Source organism: Balaenoptera ricei, chromosome 17, assembly GCF_028023285.1.
Source record: "Balaenoptera ricei isolate mBalRic1 chromosome 17, mBalRic1.hap2, whole genome shotgun sequence".
Classification (NCBI taxonomy): Eukaryota; Metazoa; Chordata; class Mammalia; order Artiodactyla; family Balaenopteridae; genus Balaenoptera; species Balaenoptera ricei.
The window spans coordinates 69,013,967-69,034,660 of NC_082655.1; the positions used below are offsets into that span (position 1 = coordinate 69,013,967).

Consider the following 20,694-nt stretch of genomic DNA (forward strand, 5'->3'; position numbering starts at 1 on the left):
TCCTTTTTGTATGGTGTTAGGTAGTGTTCTAATTTCATTCTTTTACATGTAGCTGTCCAGTTTTTCCAGCACCACTTATTGAAGAGGATGTCTTTTCTCCATTGTATGTTCTTGCCTCCTTTGTCGTAAATTAGGTACCCACATATGCATGGGTTTATCTCTGGGCATTCTATCCTGTTCCATAGATCTATATTTCTGTTTTGTATGCCAACCATACTGTCTTGATTACTGTAGCTTTGTGGTATAGTTTGAAGTTGGGGAGCCTGATTTCTCCAACTCCATTTTTCTTTCTCAAGATTGCTTTGGCTATTTGGGGTCTTTTGTGTTTCCATATGAATTGTAAAATTTTTTGTTCTAATTCTGTGAAGAATGCCACTGGTAGTTTGATAGGGATTGCACTGAATCCGTAGATTGCTTTGGGTAGTAGAGTCATTTTCATAATATTGATTCTTCCAATCCAAGAACATGGTATATTTCTCCATCTGTTTATGTCATCTTTGATTTCTTTCATCAGTGTTTTATCGTTTTCCAAGTACAAGTCTTTTGTCTCCTTAGGCAGGTTTATTCCTAGGTATTCTATTCTTTTTGCTGCAATGGTAAATAGGAGTGTTTCCTTAATTTCTCTTTCTGGTTTTTTGTTGTTGGTGTATAGGAATGCCAGAGATTTCTGTGCATTAATTTTGTATCCTGCAACCTTACCAAATTCATTGATTAGTTCTAGTAGTTTTCTGGTGGCATCTTTAGGATTTTCTATGTATAGTATCATGTCATTTGCAAACAGTGACAGTTTTACTTCTTCTTTTCCAATTTGTATTCCTTTTATTTATTTTTCTTCTCTGATTGCCATAGCTAGGACTTCCAAATTTATGTTGAATAAGAGTGGTGAGAGTGGACATCCTTGTCTTGTTCCTGATCTCAGTGGAAATGCTTTCAGTTTTTCACCATTGAGTATGATGCTTGCTGTGGGTTTGTCATATATGGCCTTTATTATGTTGAGGTAGGTTCCCTCTATGCCCATTTTCTGAAGAATTTTTATTATAAATGGGTGTTGAATTTTGTCAAAAGCGTTTTCTGCATCTACTGAGATGATCATATTGTTTTTATTCCTTAATTTGTTAATATGGTGTATCACATTGATTGATTTGCATATATTGAAGAATCCTTGCATCCCTGGGATAAATCCCACTTGGTCATGGTGTATGATCCTTTTAATGTGCTATTGGATTCTGTTTGCTAGTATTTTGTTCAGGATTTTTGCAACTATGTTCATCAGTGATATTGGTCTATCGTTTTCTCTTTTTTGTGATATCTTTTTCTGGTTTTGGTATCAAGGTGATGCCGGCTTTGTAGAATGAATTTGGGAATGTTTCTCCCTCTGTAATTTTTGGAAGAGTTTGAGAAGGATCAGTGTTAGCTCTTCTCTAAATATTTGATAGAATTCGCCTGTGAAGCCATCTGGTCCTGGACTTTTGTTTGTTGGAAGATTTTAAATTACAGTTTCAATTTCAGTGCTTGTGATAGGTCTGTTTATATTTTCTAATTCTTCCTGGTTCAGTCTTGGAAAATTGTACCTTTCCAAGAATTTGTCCATTTCTTTGTGCTTGTCCATTTTACTGGCATAGAGTTGTTTGTAGTAGTCTCTTATAATCTTCTGTATTTCTGTGGTGTCAGTTGTGATTTCTCCTTTCTCATTTCTAATTTTATTGATTTGTGTCCTCTCCCTTTTTTTCTTGATGAGTCTGATTAAGGGTTTATCAATTTTGTTTATCTTCTCAGAGAACCTGCTTTTAGTTTTATTGATCTTTGCTATTGTTTTCTTCGTTTCTATTTGACTTATTTCTGCTCTGATCTTCATGATTTCTTTCCTTCTACAGACTTTGGGTTTTCTTTGTTCTTCTTTCTCTAGTTGTTTTAAGTGTAGGGTTAGATTGTTTGAGATTTTTCTTGTTTCTTGAGGTGGGATTGAATTGCTATAAACTTCCCTCTTAGAACTGCTTTTGCTGCATCCCATAGGTTTTGGGTCATTGTGTTTTCGTTGTCATTTGTTTCTATGTATTTTTTAATTTCTTCTTTGATTTCTTCAGTGATCTCTTGATTATTTAGTAGCACACTGTTCAGCCTCCATGTATTTGTGTTTTTTACAGTTTTTTTTTCCTGTAATTGATTTCCAATCTCATAGTGTTGTGGTCAGAAAAGATGCTTGATATGATTTCAATTTTCTTAAATTTTCCGAGGCTTGATTTGTGACCCAAGATGTGATCTATCCTGGAGAATGTTCCATGTGCAGTTGAAAAGAAAGTGTATTCTGCCACTTTTGGGTGGAATGTTCTGTAAATATCAATTACATCTATCTGGTCTATTGTGTCCTTTAAAGCTTGTGTTTCCTTATTTATTTTCATTTTGTATGATCTGTCTGTTGGTGTAAGTGGGGTGTTAAAGTCCCCTACTATTATTGTGTTACTGTCAATTTCTCCTTTCATGGTTGTCAGCATTTGCCTTATGTACTGAGGTGCTCCTATGTTGGGTGCATAAACATTTATAATTGTTATATCTTCTTCTTGGATTGATCCTTCGATCATTATGTAGTGTCTCTCCTTATCTCTTGTATCAGTCTTTATTTTAAAGTCTATTTTATCTGATATGAGTATTGGTACTCCAGCTTTCTTTTGATTTCCATTTGCATGGAATATCTTTTTCCATCCCTTCACTTTCAGTCTGGATGTGTCCCTAGGTCTGAAGTGGGTCTCTTGTAGACAGCATATACATGGGTCTTCTTTTTGTATCCATTCAGCCAGTCTGTGTCTTTTTGTTGGGGCACTTAATCCATTTACATTCAAGGTTATTATCGATATGTATGTTCCTATTACAATCTTCTTAATTGTTTTGGGTTTGTTTTTGTGGGTCTTTTTCTTCTGTTGTGTTTCCCCCCCAGAGAACTTTCTTTAGCATTTGTTGTAAAGCTGGTTTGGTGGTGCTGAATTCTCTTAGCTTTTGCTTGCCTGAAAAGCTTTTGATTTCTCCGTCAAATCTGAATGAGATCCTTGCTGGGTAGAGTAATCTTGGTTGTAGGTTTTTCTCTTTCATCACTTTAAGTATATCCTGCCACTCCCTTCTGGCCTGCAGAGTTTCTGCTGAAAACTCAGCAGATAACCTTAGGGATTCCTTTGTACGTTATTTTTTGTTTTTCCCTTGCTGCTTTTAATATTTTTTCTTTGAATTTAATTTTTGTTAGTTTGATTAATATGTTTCTTGGTGTGTTTTTCCTAGGGTTTATCTTGTATGGGACTCTCTGTGCTTCCTGGACTTGGGTGACTATTTCCTTTCCCATGGTAGGGAAGTTTTCAACTATAATCTCTTCAAATATTTTCTCAGACACTTTCTTTTTCTCCTCTTCTTCTGGGACCCCTATAATTCGAATGTTGGTGCATTTAGTGTAGTCCCAGAGGTCTCTGAGTGAGATTGTCTTCAATTCTTTTCATTTTTTTTTTCTTTATTCTGCTCCTTGGCAGTTATTTCCACCATTTTGTCTTCCAGCTCACTTATTCGTTCTTCTGCCTCAGTTATTCTGTTATTTATTCCTTCTAGTGTATTTTTCATTTCAGTTGTTGTGTTGTTCATCTCTGTTTGTTTGTTCTTTAGTTCTTCTAGATCTTTGTTAAACATTTCCTGTATTTTCTCAATCTGTGCCTCTATTCTATTTCTGAGATTCTAGATCATCTTTACTATCATTACTCTGAATTCTTTTTCAGGTAGATTGCCTATTTCCTCTTCATTTATTTGGTCTTGTAGGTTTTTACCTTGATCCTTCATCTGTGACATATTTTTTTGCCATCTCATTTTTTTTTTTTTATGAGTGGAATTGTGTTCCTGTCTTACTGGTTGTTTTGCCTGACGCTTCCAACACTGGAGTTTGTAGGCTATTGGATAGAGCTGGGTCTTGGTGATGTGATGAGGACCTCCGTGAAACCTCACTCCGATGAATATTCCCTGGGGTCTGAGGTTCTCTGCTAACCCAGTGGTTTGGACTCAGAGCTCCCACTGCAAGAGCTTCAGCCCGACCCCCGGCTCATGAACTAAGATCCCGCAAGCCACATGGGATGGCAAAAGATAATAATAATAACAATAACAAAGTAAAAAATAAAATTAGACTAGGAAACTAACAGATATGTTAGAAAGAATCTAAAAATAAAATTATAGATGAATCAACAACTGGAATGTACAACAGTACCACAATAATAACAAAAGAGGGGGAGGGAAAAGAAAAGAAAAGGGGAGGGAAGGCCTTGGCTGTGGAGGGCGGGGCCTAAGCAAGGGTGAGGTTTGGGTGGTGGGCGGGGCCTATACTTAAGACCTTCCAGGCTGGAAAAGGCCCTGGAGGCTGTGGGGGGTGGGGCTTAGGCTCAAGATACAGAAGGGGCCAGGCGTGCCCCCCACCCCTGGTCTCAGAGGGCTGGGGACCTCACCTGGGAGCCTAGCAGGCTCCCTGGGCCCGAGTGGGCGGGGTAAACACCCTCCATTCTTCTCCTGTTCCTCCTGGAGGGCATCTCCTGCATGCCTCTCCTGATCTCCCCGGCCTCAGAGGCACCGATCCTGTCTGGCCTCCACTTCTCCTCCCCCCTTATTCCCCCCATGTCCTACCGGTTCACTTGGGGGTTCCTCCTGTCTCCTTGGGCCTCAGGGTCTCCCACCAATGGCCGGCAGGCGCCCTAGTTGTGGGGAGACACTAACTTGGTGTCTTCCCACACCGCCCGAATCCCTGGCTCTTTTTAATGGAGAATGATATTTAGAACTCAAGATCTGGACACTGGGTATGCCCATTACTACTACTGGTGTGTAACTGCTTCTAGGTCTTCTCAGTGGTCTGCGCTAGTTGATTAGTGTAAACGTACTCAAACATCTATATTTATTTCTACATCTATCCATATCTCTGTGTGTGTGTATGTGTGTATGTGTCCATGCATTCAAGCTGACACTTCTGGTTCCAATCCAGTACCCCAGGGTTCATTCTAAATTCCAGGCTTCTCCCTTTCCTTATTTGTAACTTCTTTCTCAGACAGTAAAAAACCTGACTCTCAATATTTACAATATACTTACTTATTTGTTCAGTCCTACCAAAGACATTAACTAGTTTTAAAATCTCTAAGTCATATTCCTGTGAGAAATAGATTTACTAACTGGAGTATGGTATTTTTGTATAATTATTTTTGTCTTTAGTCTCATGATATTCCATTAAATAATTTCTAGAAAGATTTTTGCTTAAAAGGTTTCAAATAAAATTGAAGCTCATCATGCTGAACACATCTGCTGATATACTCCATTTGGAATTCAGCCATATAATTCTTCTTATAATCAATGTGCCAGCGACTTGCATTTTTATACCTTGCTCATGTTTTCCCTCTACTAAACACCCTCTCTGTCCTTTTCCCTACATGTCTGCATCACATTTACCCTCCAAGGCCCAAATCAATTATTGGTTGGTCATTCACTATATTAGGTACTGTTTTAAGTGCATTCAGTATTCAAGCCTCACAACAACAGTATGAAGCAAGCATTATACCATTATTATCCTTGTCTTAATAATGAGGAAACGAAGCAACAGAGAAGCTAAGAGTCTTGCCTCAAATCACACAGACAGTAAACACTGGAGCTGGGATTCAAGCTGAGGGTGCGTGGCCCTAGAATCTGTGCTCTTGGCTACTATCACATATTTACTTTCTGCATGAAGCCTTTTTCTAGTTCTCCTAGGTAGAACTAATTCATTGACTAAACATCACTTAGCATTTACTCTATACTGGGTATTAATGTAGAAACCAGTGATACCATCATGACATACACTCGGTGTCCCAGCCATTCAGGGGCTCACGGTCCACTCGTTTACTTGTTCCCTGTTTTACATCCTCATGCACTGAGGTTGTGCACCCCGGAGAGCACTTGCCTGTGGGTGCACCATGATGATTTGCCCACACATGTCCACCATGAGGCTAGGCAAGAAGCTCATCGTCCCTGATCTTTGTTCTTAGTGCTCAGTATAAAGCCCTGATACTGGAGGTCAGGAGACAGAATTCTTCAGAATCCAAATTTTTATTAAAAAGGTCAGAAAAGAATTTGGGGTAGACTTCTACCAAAAAATACTTGGAGCATATCATTTAGAGGATAGGAGACTTTAAGCTTATAATGTAACTTAAAGCTTCTACCTCAAACCATTTCTTTTTTTTGGCCACACTGCGTGGCATGCAGGATCTTAGCTCCCCATCCAGGGATCGAACCCGTGCCTCCTGCATTGGGAGCACGGAGTTTTAACCACTGGACTGCCAGGGAAGTCCTCAAACCATTTATTAATCATATCAGTTGGTTATGTAAAAATGGTTCCTAGGATTATTATAATCATTACCCACAAATTGCACAGGGCATAGTACCTTTCCCTTCTTTTATCTTTTCTTCTAACTCAACCAGATAGTTAAAACAACTCTATTAAAACTACATACATGAAATCTGTTCTTGAAAACTATAGAGTTGGCCACCCTATTTGTGGGTTTTGCATCTGCAGATTCAATCAACTGTGTCATTGATCCACAGTTGGTTGAATCCGTGGATATGAATCCACGGATTCAAAACCTGTGGATAAGGGGGGCCAACTGTATTCATTGTGCTCCTCCACCACTTTATGTAAAGGACTTAAGCATCCAAGGACTTGTTATCTGTGGGGGCTCCTGGAACCAAACCGTGGCAGATATGGAGGGAGGTCTACACTGCAATTAGAAATAAGAACAGTAAATCATGCTGAAAAGCTCCTTGTTCTTCAAAAAGAAACTAAAGATCTTAGAAAATATTATTCATTAACCAGGTAAACATTCTAACCATTCTGTCTCTGGAAAGCTGAATCTAAACGATTAAAAGACAGAAGGGTCAGAAAAGTTAGATTTTTGATTCACACTTGTGTTCGAACTACTCAGATCCCACATGGGTAAGAGTTGGCTTGTAGATTGGATCCCAGACATTAATCCCACGGTCTGTAACTGCTGAATACTGGAAAGAGGATCGGCCACAGAAGGAATATTGCAAAAATCTCCTCTGGGCACCAGTCCACCCCAATTTCTATGAAGAGAGGACCTGAGGCTCCATGATCTTTCACAAAGAAGGCAGAAATCAGGTCTTTGTCTGAGAACCACTTGAGGGTGTCATAACTTGGAGCAGAGAAACAAGCAACATAGGAAGGAAGCTACCCATCCTAAATGGATTTATTAACAAAAAAGAGGAGGAGGGAGTGATAAACACTGAAAAATACTGCAGTTTAGAAATCAACTTACAAACTTTGTAAGTTTTCAGTCTTTTAAAATTATACTTTATAAATATATAAGATATATTAATAACTAATAATTAACTAATCATTTATTATTAGTTAATTAATATACAAATAAATTTTAAAGAGGCTTGAACCAGTTAAATAAGTCATTAAGGCCTAGGTAATATTGTTTTTACTTTTCCCATCTTTATTTTATCTATCTCAGTTTTCAGTTGTAAGAAGTTAAAGGTTTTGATTATTCAAATCCATGTAGTAAGAATGTATATGTAGCCAACTCATAATGACCTCTTTACTGGATTATTCTTAAAAAGATCAATTATCGGGGCTTCCCTGGTGGCACAGTGGTTAAGAATCCGCCTCCCAATGCAGGGGGCATGGGTTTGAGTCCCGGTCCAGGAAGATCTCACATGCTGCAAAGCAACTAAGCCCATGCGCTGCAACTACTGAGCCCGTGTGCCACAACTACTGAAGCCCATGCGCCTAGAGCCCGTGCTCTGCAACAAGAGAGGCTGCCACAATGAGAAGCCCACGTACTGCAACGAAGAGTAGCCCCTGCTCAACGCAACTAAAGAAAGCCGCGCACAGCAACGAAGACCCAACACAACCAAAAATAAATAAATAAATAAATAAATAACTTTATTAAAAAAGAAAAAAAAAAGATCAATTATCAGTCTCTTAGTCTTGCTGTAAACCTCATTTTGAGAGGGTTCCTCCAAGTCTTACTGCAAACTCACTCTAACAGCAACAGAGTGAAACAGAAAGCTTAATCTCTTGCTGTACGTTTTAGCACCCAAATCCCAACCCTGATATGGATAATCACAAGTTTACTTTGATCTACTTTTTAAAACCAAATTTGAATATCTACCAAAAAAATCCTGCTGGCATTTGCATCTGTATTTGCCCTTCTCCAGCTGAACCACACTGCGTCATGTGCTTCTCATGGATCTGACCTTTACTTAGCAAATCCCTCTTGGACCTTGTGAGATCTTGGTTTTCAATATTCAGCTCTGCAGTTCTCAACCCGAAGCACCAACATACATGTGCTTGCTCTACCTCATCTCTGCAGACCCCAGGCTGGGCGCTGGCCTCACTCAGGACTGCTTCCATGGATTTTTCTTTTGACTTGGTTGACATTCTGTAGTGTAATCGTGGGAGCAAATCCATAGGGATTTATATGTTTGCCTGAGAGTCATACATAAAGTCTTTAGTAAATAAAGCAGACATAATTACAAAAGCGTATCTTAAAAATTAAGTCACTCACTATCACTGGATAATTCAAACCCAATCAGCAAGTAAAGAGATTTGTTAAATCAATTTTCTGAGGTAGCCCTAATAAAAGGTGGCAGAATAAAATATTAAATTGATGTTTTTTAACTCTTTTGTCTCTCTATTGACTTGTGGTTTTTCTACTAGATTAAGCACATTTTCCTAATAATCGGTACATTGGAGGTTAGTGCATTTTTGTTAACTATTTAAAGAATCTTAAGGGCTCAAAACCAAACTACCACACTTAAAATACTACTGAGCTATTGTACAGAAAGTTCAGGGAATTCCCTGGCGGTCCAGTGGTCAGGACTCCGAGCTTTCACTGCTGAGGGCGTGGGTTCAATCCCCAGTCAGGAAACTAAGATCCCGCAAACCGTGGGGCACAGCCAAAAAAAAGAAAGTTCATTCACTTTGTAAGAGTGTATTCTCACCTATAAGTACTTCAGTGACCTAAAGACAGTCCAAAGGCAGCTCTTCACCTTCTGCAGGAAAATCTGAGGTACGTGCTTTATCTTCAGAATAAGGCACAAACTTCTTATCACCGTGTGGAAGTCCCTTTGAGATCTCCAGAAGCAAGCAGGGCCCTCAACTCTGTCCTCTACCTCCTTGCCCCTCCCCTTTCCCCAGTCTATTCCCCAGCCTTCCTAAATCACCTGCCTTTCCCAGAAAATGTCACATGTCCTTCTTTTTTTAATTAATTAATTAATATATTTATTTATTTTTGGCTGCGTTGGGTCTTCGTTGCTGCACGCGGGTTTTCTCTAGTTGAGGCGAGCGGGGGCTACTCTTCGTTGCGGTGCGCGGGTTTCTCATTGCAGTGGCTTCTCTTGTTGCAGAGCATGGGCTCTAGAGCACAGGCTCAGTAGTTGTGTCTCACAGGCTCTAGAGCGCAGGCTCAGTAGTTGTGGCGCACGGGCTTAGTTGCTCTGCAGCATGTGGCATCTTCCTGGACCAGGGCTGGAACCCGTGTCCCCTGCATTGGCAGGAGGATTCTTAACCACTGCGCCACCAGGGAAGCCCACATGTCCTTCTGTCTTGTAGTTTACATTGCCCCAAATCCACTCCTGTCCATTTGCCTGGCCACCTCCCCTTCTTCCGTCAGGTTACCTCTTAGACTTCCCTTTTCTCAGGTTGTCTAAGCTTCTTGGAGAACCCTCAGAGAGATGCCTGCGCAGTCTTCTTCCCCGGGAATCAGTGTTTCTTGTTCACCACTCACTTTCTGAGCCTGGAAAAGTGCCTGCCACATCCAGGTACCTGTCAGACACCTGATAAATGAACCAAGGAACCTTCAAATCCAGGGCGTGAGAAACAACTTCCTAAAATGTGTTGTGAGACTCACCTGCTTCCGCATCACATCTGTAGCCTGCATGATGTAGCAAGGAGGCAGTCCGTGGCTTCTGGCCAGAATGATGGCCTGCTCCAGGGTCACGCTCAGGGTGCACCTGCGGGCAAAGGCAAGGGCAAGTCAGACTCCACCGGTCCCCATTAAGCTCTTCGAGACAGCTGGGGCTGCTAATGAAGGGTGGAACAGTATGCCTCCTGGGAGAAGTACTCATTTTTCCCTGGGTATCTCCCATGTACTCATGAGGTACCCACGTTAATAAACTTCTGTCGTTTTTCTCTTGGTAGTCTGTCTTTTGTTACAGGGGTCTCAACTAAGAAGTCAGAAGAGTAGAGGAAAAATTATTTTTCCTCTCCCACATGAATTTCAAAATCAAATAGCACCAGCCAAGTTCAAAACAACTAGACAATAGACCACTGATTTTTCTACACAGAACACCTGTTTAAAAATAGATTATAGAAATACACTGCTGGGGTCCTAAATTAAGTATTTCAATTGAAAACAAACCCATAATGAACTCTGTTGAGAGGGTTTATACACAGAAAATTAAGTAAGCAGAATTATAATAAATTTTATTATCAGATATGAATCTTTACTGGTATTTCATGTAATTTAAAAGAAATGACTTACTAATATCTTTCATTCATGTTTACATATTCATAGTTAATAGAATTATACTGATTTATACCCAGGATCTTAGAAAAAAGTGAAATTAATATTCACTAAGGTCAGAATTTTTTTTAAAAAGTGTGTTTTTCTTGGACCCAATCCAAAAGACTAACATTTTGAAAAGGAACTTTTAATGAGTTATTCAGCAATGTGGTGTCCAGAGCAGCCCCGAGAAAATTCAGAATTCAGCACCCAAATTCACTGATTGGTGAGCCTTGGTCCTCTTCCTTCCCTTTAGGGCATTTCTTTTACTTTCCTCCACATTTTTCTCTATAGCAACTCTTAGGGAGCTAAGAACCCTCTACATTTGACAATATTTTCAGGTGCTGGTCTCTGAATTGTTTTTTTAGGGGTACTTTCTGCATACATTCCATAAAAATATTCGTTACTTTTAGATGTTTTTCCTAACATCTATATTAGTGGATTTTGTGTCACTTCATTTTTCAATTTATTAGTATTTTGATTGTTTTTTCTCCACTTTTGCAATTACCTCTCTGTGGTTTGGTATTTTACAAATGTATTTTTCTAGATCTGTTTAGTTTTTCCCTACAAATGAAAGTTCTACAGTGCAATTATATATGAGGAATATCGAACTCATTTATCCCTGGTTGTGAGGCTGTACCGCAGAAGCCCAGTACACCTGGTAGATTCAGATACAGATGACTTACAAAAAAGAGGAGAAACGGATTTAAAACATTACTGCTGTAATTTTAGAAAGAACCTGACAAAATGCAACTTTATTATTACAATAATTGCATTCTAAGGAGAAACACGATCAGTTCCATTGGCTGTTAAATGACGTGAAAAGTGGCTTCCTCGTTAACATTAACAGAGAACTCTTTAGAAAGCATTAAGAACACATATTCACATGGGCTAAAGTTTTATAATTAACTTCTAGTAGTATACGATATTTATAAATATTTAATGTACGAGTCTGACAATAATATAAAATTGTATATTACATGTACCTGCATGTATATGCCGATGCAAGCCAAGAACTATAATTGACAGTTCATGTTCAAAAAAAATCAAATTTTTACAAAGCATTTAATTGTCAGCTAACTCAACACACCATAACCTTTTTCTCCTCCTTAAGGTCTCCTCTACTCCAATTTTAAGTCCTTACTGATCCTAACATTTTAATCAGTAATGCTCATTACACCAGCTGAATGAAGCTAAGAAAAAAATCTTTATCTTTTTCTAATCATACTGAAATATGTCTCTGCTTCCTGATAAAGCCTGACTTGCCCTCATCAACTTACAACAAACACTTACTCATTGTGAAGGACCTTTAACAGGAAGCCTGTAATTTTTATCCATTTTCTTAACCTTTTTAAACTGATTTATTTCTCTCTACTTCAAGCTGTAGTAAACAGCAGTACAGCAGCAAATTATCTGCCAGAGACTTTAAAAGATTTTACTGTAATCTCCTGATCAATCAACGTGGCCCGTAACATGCTCTCGGACAGGGTACCTCAAAGTGTCACACCTTTAGAACCAATCACATGTACATCATCTAATAGAAAAATCTAGCTTAAAATGGATACATAAGTTTTATTTCACCAGCGTATCAAGAGAAGATGGCTTCGTCTATACTTGCCTTTTTGTACTAACCACTGTGTATATTCCAATTAGGTCCCACCATTAATTTGAAATTTTTAAAAAGTGAAAAAATTTAAAAGAGACAGCCAGGTCAACGAGGGAAATATTGCCTATTCGATTCACAGTTGATTTATCCAATGGAGGCCTAGTTTTTTCATCGCAGCATCACAGAGTTCCATTCTCCTAAATTAAGCATGTGGAAGAGTGCCAGCGCTAAGCCCACAACTCTGCTTCCAATATACTATTATTCGCCTCACAGCTTTTTATCTTCTCTCAACTATCTCAATCTGAATGTCAAATGGAAAAATTCAGCATTTGCAAGAAGCATTTTGATTCTGGCATTCTCTGAAAGACTCCAGATCCAGAGAGTGGCACCTGGTTTTTTCATGGTGCATAAATATATACTCAGAGTCAGGCTTTACAAGAGATCATTTGATTTTATAGGTACTTCTCTGATTACCAGTGAGACTGTTCTGCTAATTCTGGGCAAGAGAATGAAGGAAACAGACCAAAGGCCAGGAATCCTAAGCAAATCCCATTCCATACGAGATTTCTATCTGACCTGCGAATTTCCTTTCTAGAACTATCTCTGTTCTCACATTAGGCAGTTAAATTAAAATTTAAATAAATCTACATTTTTACTCCATCCTGGAAAATATGGGCTCTCAATTGTTCAGCTCCTTCTAGCTACAATATCATTTTAAAAATTTAGACAATTCTTTCTCTCAGAGTCACAAAAATTAAAAAAAAAAAAAAAAAGGTCACAGTGTAGAATTTGTCCTTCATAAAAAGGCAAATATAACGTATACACCGAGGAAAGTTGTTCCATGATTTTAGTAATAAGACACCCTAAGTAACAGCTCTGCTTAGGGTATACTCCTGAGAACGTGTACTTGACAGGGCTGCAAAATTATGCAGAAATTGTGCATTTCCTCATAGAAAGAAAAAAGGAAAGGGTCAATACACCTGTGCTTATAATGAATAAATCTTCTTGACATATTTCATATTAAAAATAGATCCTACATCACTCAGGGATTTAGCATAGTTTTAATATGATAAATGTAACCTGTGGCCAATGGGTCCAATTTAATTTGAAAAGCACTTTGATTTAGCAATGCTATGGAAGAGTCACAAAGAGGTAACTTTCTATTCATCCACTCATTCAACAAATATTTTTGAGTGTCTACTTTGTAACTACAAGTACCATTAAGTGCTGGCAGAAGTAGATTTACTTTCAAGCTAAAATAGTTGAGTTTCAGAGTCCCTTTTTCATAGGATCCCTAGCAACCTGTTCACATAGTCATATGCTTTTACAAATTTGCAAAAGCCACTTGTTTTGATGGCAAATGGTTATGACTTCTGTCTTTTTATGTCCCAACTTTCCTCTGTCATGTTCTGCAATGTTCAAATGGCCATAGTTCTTTCTGGAACTGAGCTAAAGGAAGTAGAATTAGGGATGCATTTAGGCTAGGTTTACTGGGACCTATGGATATGATTCACAGTCACTTATAGTTAGGTTATTACAATATCCTAGTGTAAGAATGGACTCCAGAGTATTCCTACTGCGCATTGTACAGACTCACCCAAGGTTGAAAAGGATGTGCAGGGCCCAAGGCTGTAATGCAATGTGTTCATATCCTGATGCACCCAGGACTGTGTGTGGTGCAGGAGAAACAAGGTTGGAATGTATAGAGCCAGAAGCTACTCTGTGGAATATTCTTCCATACATTATGGTTCTCATGCTAAAGAACCTTATGGAGGTTTTCATATTTGACAACAATTTTTAAATTTAGAATAACGTTGATGTTGAAATGTGTTGTCAATTCTTCCATAAGATTATGATGTTATTAGATTATGATAATTACATGAAGTTCATGACAAACTTTTCACCAACATCTCCTTTATAAATTGGGGTTTGGTTGAAATAGAGTTCACATGACTATCATTTGGCACTTGTTAATATGATTCTCTGTGATTTTTATTTCATATGTTTGTCCCAACGGATCCTAGAACATCCATTATCAACTTTATTTTGTGTCGAACTGTAGAGTTTAGGGTCAGGAAAAGCATGTGAAATGGTCTCCTGTTTGCCAGTCCTATTTCTCGATGCCAGGGGGCTGCAACGGGCAATAGGCAACGCCCCCTCCCTCCCTCAACTCAGTCTCACTGGCGAGACAAAGCTTAGTTTTCCTAAATTGGCTTAAATGCAACATATTGTATTTTAACCATTTATTAACTCATATCTATTATACTACATTCAGTTTACTTTTAAGACATCAATTCTTATTTGAAGCAGGTTATGTGTTAATCTTTTTATAAAAACATGTTAATCTTTTCCTTTAAGATGACTCATCACATTTCTATAATAAATTAGATAAAAGATTCTCCAAACCCGAGGACCTTCTACATATTTGGTCATTTACCATGATCGCAGGCAAAAACACCAGTTTTACTTTCATTACAATTTAAAACCTCCAGAGCTCTAAAGCCTCATTTAATGTTGATTCGAACTGTACTGAACAAGGAAGCCAATCTCCCAAGGGTTGAAGTGCATCAGATTGAACACTTGGGGAGATGCATCATCCCTTCTGGGCCACCAGGGTGATGCAGTAACTCACAGTGAAACTGACATGGCAAACCAGAACAACGGTATGTTTATGGCTTTGAGCTGTGGATTTCTTTGCTGACTTTCAGCAAGTTCACTGTCAGGAACTCTGATGTTTTGCCTGGCAGCTAACCATATTGTTCTCTCTTGGGTGGTCCCAAACTCTGTTATTACTAGTGGAGAAGGGGCATTCAGATTCTAATTATAAACTGACACCTTAAATGAAACACATGAAAAACTAGTGTAATGACGATCTCTGAATTTGTAGCCACAATGATTTGCCTTAAATTCACATTAGGTAGATGTTGAAGTGAAAAACAAAAAATCTTAAAAGGTAATTAAAGAGAGAAAAATGCAATCTTTCGCAAGGGATACTTTGCTTTTATTTCTCCATATTTTAAAAATTGAGAATGAGACTGAATATCACTTTGAAAATTTCTATTGTATCCCTCAATAATGTTACATACTCAATTACGACTAAAAACTGTGCCCCAAAACAAACCCCACTGGAGTCACTGAATTTAGGGATACATGTTTCAACTTAAAAAGTTACTTGAGCAGTGATTTTTTCACTCTTTTGTGCCATAATAATAGAATTGAGGCACTTGGATAAGTTATGTTCATTTTTTTGTGTGTGCTAGCGCAGTATAATTAGCAGGATAATTTCCTGTTAGAAAAATATGATAAATGGAAGACACACACCCACAGTTGAAAGGCATGTGTTGGAGTTTCTGAGTTTAAAGGACCATATGCCAAACAATGGTTTTGATCTGCTCTGGAAAAGGCAACATTAGACATGTCCCCTAACAATCTATATAAACTGGCTAAATATTTCAATATTTACTTCAATATTTCATTTGGAATTATTTGCATTCATATAAAGATTTTGTGCTAGATGAATATAAAGTGAAATAAATATTTAACCATTCTGAAATCAGTGAGTTTTGCCCCAATGTAGAATTCTACCCAATGATCAGGGTCTTGATTTTGTTTTTTAGCTCCGGATTTCCATGTGTATTGCCTCATTTTCACCATCCTTTCTAACTGTGATACTGCCTTTTGTCACAAAAATAAGAGGGAAAAAATTCCCTTAGGGAAAATGCATGGCTCAGAATCTATGTATAAAGACAGCCTGAAGCCCCTATGCTTTGATGGCATTCTTCCCATGAATTATTTGTCTTTATATAGTTATAGCTGTTTATATTTAGAATCTTACAGATTTAGATCTTAAAACGTAAAATCATTTTCCCGTATCCTATGAAAGTCTTTTTTGCTCCTTTAATTAAAAGCCAGGGCCATTATCCTTGTTCAAGTGACTGTCACTAATAAGTTATTAGGAATCTAATCAGCCGTGGTTCTCCAGGATACTTTATTAAGCTGAAGTTACCTGGGCAGCATTCAAATTTTGGAGAGGATAATAATGACTATTTCAATCCCAAGAGAACGAAGTAGGTGAAATAAGTTGGAACATCAGCAGATACTACTGCTATTTGCCCACAATTCTTTCATACCCAGCAGCTTTTTATGACAGATGGAAGATCCTGTGATCACCTGGTCTTATGCACTCTGCAGCATCATCTGAACTTCTGTCCTACAGAGCCTAAGGCAAACTAGTTTCAACAGTCTTTGAACTAAAGACACATTTTCTCCTTGTTGGAAAAAATGTAAATGATTCTGCTCAGTTTCCAAATATTTTTACTTCTTCCTTGTGCTTTTCTCATAATCCCATTAATCAGACAGTAAAAACAAAAAACAAGCAGTTGTAGGAAATATCTGAGTTAGAGATTCCCCACTAACATTTTTAAAATTTAATCTAAATGTTAAACTTCTTGAAATGTGCTATCAAGTTACTATAACTTAAAGTGTCTGATGAGTTAGTTCTTAGAAACATTGTTTAAAAGACACTGTGTAGTAATGGGTATAGTAAGTATGGTGCAATCCCAGATCCTCATATTTACTGATTTTTAAATATAAGTGCCAGCATTCAAAGAAATAAGAAAGTTGTTAAAAGAAATAAGATGCAGAAATTATCTAATTCCTTAAAGGTGTATTGTGCGATATTTTTAGTGTCTTCAACCTTCCCATTTTTGCAAAGACTTCCCAAAGGAAGAAGATGTGGTCGAGATTAAAATTATTGCTTTCCTAAAGTCTTTGTCTAGTCTTTTATGATGACCCCCTGTTTCACTTCCAGACTGAGATATAAGCTTCCAAGCCGTTCAAACCAAACTCATCAATTACAAGAGATTAATGTATGTGTGGCAGGTCTACATGCTAATATACCTACTCTAGTACCTTTCACACTTATTAATTTCATATTTCTTCCTATCCCTCAAACCTCTCCTCTCTGGCTGCACTGCTCATATCTCTTGCCTAGATTGGTGCAACCTCGTTCAGACTCTTCTTGTCTTGCCTCTTCCCACTATTCATCAAAGGCGATCTTTTAAAAATGCAGACGAAAATGCAAGCATTTCAATGGCTTTCCATTTCGTAACTTGAAATACAAAGTCTTCACAATATGGTCTCTGATTTTCCTTACTTCTACTCCATGCTTCAACTACACTGTTCACAGTTCTCTGAAGTCACCTCCTCTCACAGTTCTCATATGCTGCTCTCTTCCTGATATGATCTCAGATGCCCTGGTTTGGGTCACATATCATGCCTCTGGTCATGCTATATTATACCTGTCTGAAAGGTGTAGGGATGAAGAATATGGGCATTAGAGGCAAACTTCCTAAGCTGGATCTTAAATTTGCTAATAAACTCTGTGACTCTGGGCAAGTAACTTAAGCTACGAAACTCTTGTTTCCTCATCTGTAAATTGAGTTTAATGATAGTACGCACCTCAGAGTGTTGTTTTCAGGATTACAGGAAATAATTCATATCTTGTACTTAGCACAGGACATAGCATGTAGTACATTCTCAACAAATGTTAGCAATTTTCATTAATATTACTACACCACCACCAATAGGCCAGACTAGTGTCTGTATTGATTGTAACCTTCCTAGACCCTAGCATACTTCCCAGGATTAAGTAAGCATTCAATATACAGTTATCGAAAAGAAATGACATGAATTCCTAATTCATGCCAACAGTATTATACGTAACTCCTAAAAGATACTTTCTTTATACTCTACATTTGCCATCTATTTGCTCAAGAAGTGTTCACTTATTAAATAAATTTGGTAAAGTAATAAATGAACTGTAGAGACAATAAATTTTAGTAAAAAAACAATCACAGATTCCCCTACAACTTCTAAATGGTATATAGCTTTTCTTGCATGAACAATGACTTGCATTTCCCTTTCTCAGGATTTAATCACTGCTCATACCATGGCTTCTGATGAACAACTCTGGATGAGTTTTGTTAATGCTTGGAAATTATGTATTATAACATATTGACTCATTATTCTTACATTAATTCTATTAACACTTATTCGCTCATCAAAATGGTCTATGTATCATTTACCTATTTTCCAGGTTCAGAAGAATACATTTGGAACCCTTGCAGAATCAGTTCTTTAACACTGTCAAAATGACATGTTATATATGCTTCCCCTCTCCTGTAGTTTCAAAAACATGTGTTCATTTCTTTGAGTCACTTCATTAAGAAACCCAATCCTTTGGCTCTCTTTCTCCTATTGTCCACATTAAAGAAAACTGGTGCCACACAGTATGGCTGGCTGGCTTCCCAATGTGGTCCCCTTGTCAAGACCTCAGAATTGCTGGGAGAGCAAGGACCTCTTACTACCCTAGTCTGGGGTAGCACAGTGCTTGCCCCATAGCAGTGCTCTATAAATAACTCCTCTGTCCTTCAATGAATGAATGCACAAATGCCAGCTCCTGATTCTTTCCAAGTCCTAAATATTTGTTGTTATTCTAACACATACTCTTGGTTTTTGACATGAGGGAAGAAGACTTTCTATCCTTGAATTCAAGGGGATCCCGTTCTGCTGTTCTTGAACAACTTTCTACAAGCTATCAATGGAGGATTCTAAAAATAAGCTCTAACAGGGTCCCGTGCTTTGTGTATTCTACTTCTTATAGGTCAGAGGAGTGAATTCATATTTTTCATACTCTTCTTACATCCTATTGTGACTCGTCACTGTGATTTCTCCAGCTTTACTGAGGTATAATTGACATATAACGTTGTGTTGGTTAAAGTTGTGTATGTTGACTTGATACACTTACATGGTGCAAGACGATTACCACTATAGTTAGCTAACACCTCCATCACATAATTACCACTTCTTTTTTGTGGTTGAGAACGTTTAAGATCTACTCTCTTAGCAACCACTGTGATTTTGTTTTACATACAACGTTTCCCTATTTTAGTAGGTATGATCTAGTCATTTTAAACAGATGCATTTCATATTTCTACCTCTGCAATGAGAAGATGGATTCACCATCAGAAACACAGATGAAGATAGAAACAACTGAGTGTACACTATTGCCAGGTCCTGCAGTAGATGTCTTCACATATATTACTCACTTAATCCTCATGCCACCTTTTGCAAAAGGAAATTATTATTCCCATTCCACCAATAAATCTCTGAGAGACCATGACGGAATCGTGGTCACACAGTAAGTAACAGGATTCAAAACCAGTTTTCTAATTCAAAATCCAGGGTCTTTCCATTATACCAAAATCACATCACATAGATCACTGCTTTTAGAGAATCCCAACTCCCCACATCCATAATTTAACAGTCCCAATCTTGGTCTCAGCACTGCATGCTAAATGCACCGTTTTGGTAGAGACTAATGCAGCCAGACCAAACTACTTCACTACGAATGTAGACCTCATCGTACTGAAATGTGTTCATGATTAAAAAGAAACTAGATTTGAAACCTGCTGAACAATTATATCGATTGTAAAGCAATCACGTAGTAAAAATAAACTGAAGGAAGACTGCGTTCCTTCTCTACTACAGATGTGCATTTTTCTATATAAAATGCACTGTGCTGGGTAAGGCGTGTTCATTCTTGCAGTGATCTCATTTATTCTGGTTTCTAATTACTTCTAACCACTGAGCACAGGGTACCACTGTGAAAAGTATATTGACAACTAGAAGGAAGCACCCGATTGAAGAAACTAATTGTTTACTGTTGCAGGGTTTTATTTTCCCTGCTTCCTTTTATTACCTCACACCGAGGAAGAACTATACATCTGAGGGCTAAGGCAGTCCGTTAAATAGGAATCAATGCCAAAGTGGCTGCTGTGGCTCAACACAGGCAGAGTGTCTGCACAATTAATATGGAAAGGACCTCTGCTGACCTATTGATCCTGCCCAACCTGGTCACCCTGAGCAATGCGTTTGTGATAAATGAAAAGCTTGAGAAGATCGTCACCAGTCAGCAGGGATTTCAAAAACCCAATACCTCTGTCCTTGTTCCCCTATAACAGAGAAGGCACTTTTCTCAATGAAACACGGAAATACTCCTACTCTTGTGAAAAAAGGGCCAACAGTTATTTGTTTTCAAAAATACAGAATTCACTTATAGACACATATGCATGGATAATAAAATATTAAATATTTACATTCTCCCTTTAGGAGAATTTGAATGGCGGTCTAACAATAGGTGCAATCCAAAAGCCAGTGATCATTCAGGCAAGTTTCCAGTACATTTTATAGACATAACTTCCGGGTGTCTATTGATAATTTCAGCATTGTTATTTGACTCCTGTCAAAGAGACAGTACTGATGAAATCTTCCCATGACTGTACTAACTCCTATGTCTCATAGTCTGGAGCTGAAAGACAAGGGGTTAATGAGTATTTGAAAAAAAAAAGCAAAGAGATGGCAAGCAGAGACGGGCACCATGGAAAACAACTGAACAGAATGGAAAAGCGATGGGCAACAGCTGGAGAGAGATCCTGCCAGCAGAAGCAGAGCCAAATTGAATAT

The 20,694-nt window shown here is 38.1% G+C and overlaps 1 protein-coding gene across 3 annotated transcripts in view; it reads right to left on the reverse strand.

Moving 5' to 3' along the window:
* The window catches only part of PREX2 (phosphatidylinositol-3,4,5-trisphosphate dependent Rac exchange factor 2), a 299,616-nt gene that overhangs the window by 10,480 nt on the left and 268,442 nt on the right, over window positions 1-20,694 (reverse strand). For all 3 annotated transcript variants that reach the window (XM_059902418.1, XM_059902419.1, XM_059902416.1), the window contains one exon: window positions 9,909-10,011. In XM_059902418.1, coding sequence (XP_059758401.1) covers window positions 9,909-10,011 — 103 coding nt within the window. The remainder of the gene's footprint in view (window positions 1-9,908; window positions 10,012-20,694) is intronic.